At 31.9% G+C, this 9,887-nt stretch overlaps 1 protein-coding gene across 1 annotated transcript; it reads right to left on the bottom strand.

The window, feature by feature from the left end:
* Window positions 1-355: 355 nt before the first annotated feature.
* On the bottom strand, window positions 356-7,271 carry LOC145686606 (uncharacterized). Its single transcript, XM_081760063.1, has 2 exons — window positions 7,120-7,271; window positions 356-790 (listed from the first exon to the last, which is right to left on the bottom strand). The coding sequence occupies exons 1-2, from the start codon at window positions 7,126-7,128 to the stop codon at window positions 545-547; spliced, it is 255 nt and encodes an 84-aa protein (XP_081616189.1). The 5' UTR covers window positions 7,129-7,271; the 3' UTR covers window positions 356-544.
* Window positions 7,272-9,887: the final 2,616 nt, after the last annotated feature.

Raw genomic sequence — 9,887 nt, 5'->3', positions numbered from 1 at the left:
CATTCCACGAGTTCTTCCATTATCATTCACTTGTTTTAATAATCCGTCTCCCTTGGGTATAATCGTGAGACGTTAAACTGAAATATATTTCAGATTTATTAAATATAAATATTTTCTCAAACTATTATGAAATATCAAACTTTCAAAACATCCGATTTCGATTCAACATTCCATGAAATATTGAGATCTGTGTTCCCATTGTGCTACGAGGCATAGTTTAAAATATGAAAAGTCATATTTTGGATCTCTCTAGAATGACATTATTATCAATTGATTCTGCTCAGACCTCAGATCATGTGTGTGCTTTAAAAAAAATATGGGAAAAGTATTTTTGATAAATAACGTTTAATTAGAATGTGATTAATGTTTGTTTGCTTTATTGGATATAAACAACAATAACAATATACAGAATTGTCTTCTCATAAGAAAAGCATTCAACTGTAATCCTTATAACAACAATTTGATATGAAAATCCCTCAGATGGTCTAGGGAAGTAGATTTATTTGTCCTTTTAAAAATCCATTGAGTTGGTCCATGGTTCAAGTTACAAGATAAATTCGGTAATGACTTCAGAAGGAACTCCATATCTTGTTGGAGGTGGTGCATACACGGGAGATGGTGGGATATAGAGTGGAGTTGGTGCTGGTGGAACATACAATGGAATTGGTGCCGGTGGTGGTGGTACATAAGCTCGAACTGGTAGTGATGGCGGATCCACTCTAGTTGGTAACCTTCGAATCGCACGAAAATCACCCAAAGTGGCTGCAACACATAACATCAACAGAAACACCTGAAACGAGTAAGAGGAATGCCATTGACAGTTAAAACAACTTGAATAACACTTTTAACACTGCTATTTCTCTATCTTAATCGCCGTTTTGTATTTGATACAAACTGTTATTAACAATTCAATCAATCATTTCTAGAAAGTTCAAACGTACAAAACATGTGGTTGTCAGGAATAAGTTATTTTCTCTCTAGATAGAAAGATTTTCAGATTTGGTAAAGTATCTAAAATATATCTAAATTCTTTTGTAATATTTGACCGACTGTAGTAAATCTGAAAAGTAATTTAGAGGGTATGTTATTGCAAGTAAATGTCTTGATGAGAAAAAAGTCCCACGTCTTTCAGTTTAACGTTCCAAGATTATGCTGTTGGAAGAAGATTATTAAGCAGGGGTGCCCACAAAGGGGGGCTATGACGCAAACTGCATCATTGAAATATTTGGGGGGGGGTTAAAAATCTATATAAATATGTTTGAGGGTGTGTAAAATGAACCGAAAAGATTTTTTTTCATGGAAGAACACCTACGGATAGACAATTGGGGGGGTGCGTCATGGACATAAGGGGGGGGGGCACCACTGGATTAAGGTTAGTGGATGATGATGGGAGAATCGGTGGAATGATAAAGTAGAAGGAAACAGGAGTCGCCGAGAATGTCCATGAACACAATATTGTCCGTCACTTACTTACTTGGCCGGAAATCGAACCAAGGACGTACGTACAAGAGGTAAGCGCTCTAGCACTGAGCCATCGTGGACCCCATTGAATGTCTTGTTGTTACCTCTTTATAATGTTTGGATTGTCAATAATAGATTGTGTCAAACAAAAGTATTTCCTTAATTATTACACACAAGTTTCATAATTGATACACAGTTTTTGTTTTTAGGGGATGAGCTTTTTTCCAGAGCGATAATTGAAAATGTTTGTAATTTATTGTAGAGAAAATATTAGAAGAAAATACACATAGATCAATGCTTTAATATGTAGAATGTAAAGATACATAACTGACATGAAGTAATATTTTGGTACGTTGATTTGAGTTTAATGTTCATTCCCAATACTGAGTCTCTATGAGATATGGACTTAAAACTTAATCTGGGATCCAAGGAAAATAAATTCTCATGGAAAGTTGAAAATGAATCCCAGATTCCAAGGAGCATGCGCTACACATATACTCGTAATGGAACTCATATATGAGAAGGGTAACATAAACCATATTGAGATCGTAAGTTACCTGTAGAAAATGGACATTCGTGTTTCGTACTTTCTATAAAATTTATCGCTAAAATGGTTTGTAAATACAAACTTCCTTGAAAATGTTAGAAACCAAATACCAATTCCCCTGCAAATACTTCACGTTGTTGTTTGGAGAGAATATTCTTAAGCTGTACATTCCTACGTATGTTAGGTATTTATGTTTACTTCTTTTGTCAACAGCCAAGCTATATAAGAAGAAATCTACAGTTTAAAACTAAGATCTGAACCCTGGATCTCATATTCCAAATACACTTGAAATAACCAGTAGACCAGATGTACAGCATTCATAAATGATAAGTTTTCAGTTTTTAATGGTGTTAGTCCTGTAGTAAATAGATTAGTGTTTAGAGCAAACATGTCAAACTCATATCTCAAGTGGAAAAAAATGTCATCAGCATGCAATAGTGTGAGCTACAAAGGGAAAAAATCATTTTCGTACTTAATGGTATAAGAATATTTAAAAAGTAAGTTAATATATAATCTTACTCAACACTGTAGTTTTTGTTAGTTTAACGTTTCACGCTTACGTTCACCAGGACTAAAGGAGACAGTGCTGATGAGATGGATGATATGGTAGAATGATGAAAATAAGCGGAAATGAGAAAATCTCGAGAAAACCCACGTACACGGTGTTTTTCCATCAGAAAGCCCACTTGGGGATCGAACCGGAACCCCACGCGCTAGCCACCACGATCCATAAAGCAGTTCTTTGTAAAATAAGGAGATCAGGATAGCAGATGGATTATTTCTTCCTCGTCAACTTTAATCTTTTTCCTGGAATCAGCTTTCGGATGTCTGGAGATATGCTGGTTGCACTAGTGAGAACTTGTTCCTTTACAGAAATAAGTTGTTTTACCATGGTATGTACTACCGAGCAAAGAAATCACATGATAAATTTATTTCTACTCACTTCACTGAATTTTTACTTTAAAGTCAAGAGACACTGAACTTAAATTTACTTCATCTGTACATGAGCTGACAATTTCAGTGGCAGAAAACAAGAAGTGCCTATTTTCTGAGATATGATAACGCGGAACTTTTTTTTTTTCTGGATTCTGTCTTCAAATGTTGAAGCTTGTCGGTAGTCCTTTTGTACAAAACAAACTGCCTTGAACTTGTTTTGTACTTTACCAAAAGTTGGGATATGTGTCATGTTTTTCTTCCGTAACTATTTGTCAGAGAGCAGTAACTTGCATTTAAGTGCTTTTATCTGATTCTCCATGTTCGAAATAACACCGTTTCAAATTCAAATCTGACAATTTGTAACATCAACCATAAAAGAAGATTCTCGTGTTTACAAAAGATCAGCCGGTAAACTGTTTTCTTGTTTATTGACTTGCAAAATGTACTGGATCCAGTCTCTCAGGTTCCAGTAACATTTCGAGAAATGTGGAGCATAATAGCCAGCACACTTCTTGTAATAAAGACACATAGGAAGCATGTTTTCTAAATCTTCCAAGAATGCAAAAAATTTTTACAAATTTAAATCATAAGATCTTACGAGATAAATTATATATTTTTTGCTATCTAAAATGTTCGTTCTTCACACAAGAATGGGTTTTTGGAAAGGATTTGAACCCTCTCTCCCCATTTAGGACATGCATTAAATGAAAGCTTAATGATACAACTTTCTTTTTTTTGCCATCCCTTCCACTTCTATACCTCGCCCTTTACACCCTAAGATCGATGGGAGCTAAGCTCAATTTAAACGGCATCTAGAGTGTTACCATTCATCTCAGCGACCCTGAAGACTATGGGTTCATACCAATATCAGTCATTTTAGATCATTTTCACATGTCATCCCTTTCGCATCCCCTGTGTCTTACCTTCAGTATTAGTTTCCAGATTGTAAGTTATATGTGTAGCAAATTTTGAAAATTATTCCAGTCTTTTTAGAATTACACTGAAATATACGCACATCTTCCTTTATTTATAATGTAGATATAAAATGCTCCACCCCCTTACATGTAACACTGGGGAGAAGACATCTTAATTTCTCAATGTTGATTTCAATTGTAGCGGCAATGAAGATGGCTTCTTCTAAACATAACTTCAATTCATTGTCTGCTTTGGAATCACAATTAACATTAAAGTATCATCAACGTCTTGACAGATCTCCGTAAAATCTAACATTGAATCGTATTTTCTAATTTCAATGGCGTCATGTATCAGTCAAAATGTTATGATTTCAGTACAAGATAACTATAGAAGATCAAAAATTGTACATCAATGCAGGTCTCAGGCGTTTCGGTTTGGTCGAGATAATTCCGAATTTACGTAATGTGTTTCGAATGAATTATACGGGATTCCAAGTGCCTGAGTTTCACTCCTAAAGAAAAGTTAATATCATTTTTGTGATATTTAGAAAAATCTCGCCATTATTAGTAACCGATACTCAATTAAGAGGTTTTTTTATTCTCTGTCACTCATTTTTAATGTGTTGACCTATTATCTAATTAATTCTGATTTCAGTAAGAGATAAATGTATAATGTAGCCTATGTAAATATACTCGAAATATCCATAGTGTCCTGGTTTTTCAGTCTGGAAATAAGGGAGCCCTCCTACATACTGTTTATTTCAAATAAATAAATTTGAGCATATACGATACCAATCTACCTAAAACTTTTGAATTCAATACAAAAATTCATAAATGAGTACAAGGAGTATATATATTTTATCGAAAATTATAATGATGAAAAATTAACTTGTCATTAATGCAAAAAGAAGGAAATAACGTGATTTGTTGTACTAAAATATTAATTTCTTCTTACAGGGAGTTCTAAAATGTTTCGGGGAGGGTTTCTACACCTAGAAAGCTACCCATTCCGAATGCTCATATCCTGGGTGTATATTTGATCAAGTGTGTTCCTTAGGCTCAACAATTTATAGAAACTTAGTGACCTACCTTTGATTTAGGTATCTAAATAAACTATGGGATAACGAAAGAATGGAAGAATTAAGTAATCTTAAAATAAAAATGACCTACTTTAAAAATGCACTAAAAAACAGAAAAAAATTAACAAACAATATTAACCGACTTTAACAAAATCGCTAAAAAGTACAAAATAATAAAATCTCTTCAAACAGATAATAATAATAATAATAATAATAATAATAATAATAATAATAATAATAATAATAATAATAATAATAATAATAATAATAATAAGCTTAAAAGGTGAAAATAATTAATTGCTGTTATCTACTAAATACTTGAAGTTTGTGCCAAGGCAAACAAATTAATGCCTCATAAAATTACCGTTCAAACTAATTTTATATTGACACATTAATTTTTTTGGCTTGACACAGACTTCATTTTTTAGTAGATAATAGCAATTAATTATTTTCTGCTTTTAAGCTTATTATTATTATTATTATTATTATTATTATTATTATTATTATTATTATTATTATTATTATTATTATTATTATTATTATCTACCTTTTAACTTTTTTGTTGAAGTCGGTTATTATTGTTTTTTAAACAAAGTTTTTAATAAAATAATAGTTTATCTTCTCAGGATAAATCAAGGACGCAGAAAATTTGTTCAAGGCCCACGTGTTTGACCTGCCTGGCTTAGAAGATACAGTATGGTTACTCTAAACTCACAAGGTGAAGGAGATACGAGTTGCAAAAGAAGACATAAGCAGAAAGTAACAGTGTAAATAGAGGTCTCTCGTTGCTATATGGCTAGAGTCCTAGTTTTCAAGGCGGGAGACAAGAATTCGATTCCCAGTTTGAGCTAATGTAATTTCGATCTTGCATCAAGCTGTAAGTCTATGTGTCGTATAGCCTTGATGCATAAAGGAACACCAAATACAATAAAATCCTAATATAATTAGCTAGTTACCATTTTGAATTCGTGACTTTCAGCTATCTCCGTAGTATCGTATTATGTAAACAAACTATTTTATTATTCTTTATAAAGAAGGTAGAGACACAGCTTTTAGAAAGTATTTAATTGAATAGTTAGTATCAAATTTTCATAAAATTGAAAAAAATAGGAGTTACATATTCAAATCCTTTGTTGTGAACACTTGATGTTATTAGCAACGAACCTAATGACAATATTGAGAGTAATCAGGCACTGGAAAACATCATTGAAACTTAACTTTCTTTCTTTATTCATCAAAATAACACTATTATAAAAGAGAATAAAGTGTTCTCGTAAATTTTGTGTTCCCAAGTTATTTATTTTAAAGTAAAGAAGTCGGATATGTAGAGAAAATACATGCGAATAATTAGAAAAATATAATTGTCTATTATTCAAGTTAATTTGATAAATTTATTTTTGTAATTTATGTCTCTCAGAGAACTTATGTTCTATTACCAGTGTATGGAGAAAACCTGTCTATCATTCCTACATTTCTCATAGAAGACTAGATTATCGTTGTAGAAACTATAAATATATCGATTGGTATTCACTAAAGCCTACGTAAAAGTTACTTCTCAAGATTACCGTTATTGGATTACAGTATTTAATTAGAGATTAATTGTAGTGGTGGGAAAAGTGAAAAATTCCGAGAAAACCAACAATAACCATATTAATTACCACAAGTTCATCAAATATGAGACCACTCACATCAGACGCAAGTACTTTGTCACTGAAATACAACTTGTTAATTTTGTTGGAGGAAGTAAGGTCATCTAAAACACGAGGCAACGTCTGACAAATCAGCTTATAAACATAAATTCTATTTTTAACGTCGTTTTCCAATACTGTGAATATACAGACAAATATAGACAGAAATTCAAAACTTGTTTCGAAATATGACCATTCACTTGTCTTCGGAAAACCCCGAAGTTTTTATCTGTAAATTGTGTTAAGTCTTTTTTCGTCACATGCAATTTTTGGCCCAAACAATTACATTTTCAGAGTATTGTCAAAACAATATAATCTTTTAAAGAATTGTAGCCAGTTTTCTTGTTTCTCTGAACAAGTCTCTGCATATTAAAGTATTGTGACCATTAAACAATATTCTTTACTTCTACTTGAAAATAAAAGTTATTTCGTAAAAGAAGAGATTAGGAAGATATTAGAATTAGAAATCGTACTTTAAAATATATAGCACTTACCGACTTCATGATGAATGTTGTATCTGGTAGGTGAATGAAATCAAAGTATACATAATTTCAACAAATCATATTCTTTTATATGTTTCAAAACTAATGTATAACAGCCATCTTTAAAATAATACTTTCAATCGATGAAACAGATAACATATTTTGTTAAAAGACACCTGTTCTAATGTGGTGTTTCTTCAATAACGCTGACCTTCTCTCTGATCATAATCTTTATAAAGTTTCTATTTTCGTGTTTACTAAGATATTATGGATATTATGTCCATTTATAATTCTTGTTTTGGCAATATACGGGAATACCAGTCTTTTTGTATTCTAAAATCCATCTTGATGGATATTTTGCATTATCACGTTCAATCTTCTTGTTATCCAGTAATTTTAAGAATATGTTATGAACGAAATAATTCAAGGTGATACATATTCAATTAAAGTATTTCCATATCTTTTTATTGTTCCTTTTTCTTTTCTTTCCACGGTTGTGGTTTTAATAGGAAAGTTGCAGTCTTTATTTGCAGCCTAATTATTACACTCTTTATTGTTATAAAGTAGATTAATTGTAGAAAATAATTAAATTGTTTGCTCTAAACAACTTTAGTCACGGTATGAGTCGCAAGCAAAATTTCGCAGGCATAAACTCGAATTCGCCTGCACTAAATAATATTGTTATAAGGATTCAATCCAAAATAAAACGAATCATAAAACAAGACTTTTATTAACCGAAAACATTGTACCAAATGGGAGTTTGAGACAGTTCTCCAAACTCTGACGCTATGTTGTTTCGAACCGGTTTTCTTTTCCTATACAAATTAGAAATATTAAATGGCTATAGTAACTGCAACTTTAGTGCCAGTAATGTACAAAATGAACGATATATGGTAATAAAACTAAATTGTAGCTATATACCATAAACCAGTAAGGGAAAAATAAAGAATATTATTGATACATTGTTTAGATATGAAAGCATTATAAGATTAATCTGAATTGTAATGCATATTAATATGTTAAGAAGTAATTATCTCCGACCAGACGATGCTCTATTATTTTAAATGTGAAATTTGAACAATAGAGTTTTTTTCTTTGTCATGAAAGCAAGGCGTTAAGAAGGAAAGTACTGTAATACGTATTCTCACAGTATTCATTCGTTCTCTTCTTTTGAGAAGAGTAATTGTCGGGTTTTTCTGAACCAAAATATGTAGTTTGAAATATACTACCAGCCAGAACAATAGTTGTGAATTTATTTGCAATAGTAAAAATTTTCAACAACGTAGTAAAGTTGATGGAAAAGAGTACAAGATTTAGAATATGAAACCAGTGTTTTAGAAAATTTATGAGTAAAATCTAGAAATTCACAAAGAGCAACACAATCCAAGAAACTTATTTTAAAAAGCGCCACTCCTCTAAGTGATAAGGTGGAAATCGCGTAATTAATACCTAGGTATAAGTGCGATTACCATGTAATTCCCAAAAGGGTAAGCAATTATACACAATATAAACTATACAATATGCAAATTGACAAACTGTTGGAACAAGAAAAGTTTTAATTATATATGATTTTTTTTAAAAAAAAGAAAAGAAATTCATTTAGAATAATGTTAATTCTGTTTGTGCATTTATACTTCTTATGTTCACCTTTTATTATATGGTTGCACAATATTAATTTCTGCGAAATTACAAAAACAAACAAAAAAATGATTCTGGGAATTTTTAATCCACACCATCGGTAGACAGACGTCAGATCTTTTCTTGTATTTTCTATTAATTTTTTAGAGAAAAAAACCTAAAATATAACACAATAAGAATTCTATTCATGTTTGCAATGTTATCTGTGACACCGATATTATTGACTCAAGATATTCAAGAATTATTTAAAATTAATATCTGATTTGAACAAGGCGAGTATAACCTGAAAATGTAAAAATTCTCAAAATGTTTGATATCAGAGGAAAAATTTCATAAGACGTGTAAACCTGCTGTTTTCAATTTCAATGCTTGGCCAGGGGAGGCAGGTGGCTCAGTGGTATCTCAGCGCTTACCTCTGGTGCGTGTAGTGCCTGGCTTGAACCCCGGGTGAGTTTTCTCTTGAGTTTTTCATTCCACCAACTCTTCCATCATCATTCATTTGCCCTAATCATAATCTCCCTTGGCATCAATTGGATATTCGTGATACGTTAAACTCAAAATTTCATGTCAATTCATGTTTTTCAGTGTGTGTCATGCATGTATAAGTATTTAACATATTACGTGTCTATTTTGGTTATTTTATATATCTAGTTTTAGATCTATTTTACCAATATTTGGTTCTAGTTTCAAGTGTCTTAATATTTACGGCCTACTAACAACAAAGCTTTAAAGAGTTACGATTGTTCATTGGTAGAACTCTTATATCTGACACCAGGAGTCAGAGAATTGATCCCGGATCATGTCGGTTCGTGGCGGTCAACATTAAAAGAGAGAGATGGGGGGAGGGAGCAACTCAAACATGGGAGAGAAAGGGATTCATCCATGTAAGGAAAGTTAGAGTTAAAGAAACAACTCGTACAGTAGAAGTTAGAGACATGAAAGTTTTTTTTTTTTTTTTTGTTTTACTTCACACGATTAATCCTTATATGGTATGAGACGGATATTTAATAAAAGTGAGTGATTATGAAATTAAATTTTCGTACTCAGCCACCGGATATCGAACCCGAGATCACGTTCACCAAAGACACACGCTCTGGCTACTTGACCGAAAAGAAGAGCTTGTATTAAATCGCAACTAACAT

The sequence above is a fragment of the Thermobia domestica genome, chromosome 5 (assembly GCF_964235325.1).
Source record: "Thermobia domestica chromosome 5, izTheDome1.hap1.1, whole genome shotgun sequence".
NCBI lineage: Eukaryota > Metazoa > Arthropoda > Insecta > Zygentoma > Lepismatidae > Thermobia > Thermobia domestica.
Note: the sequence above shows the minus strand (reverse complement) of the source record. Positions and strands in the feature narration are given on the sequence as shown.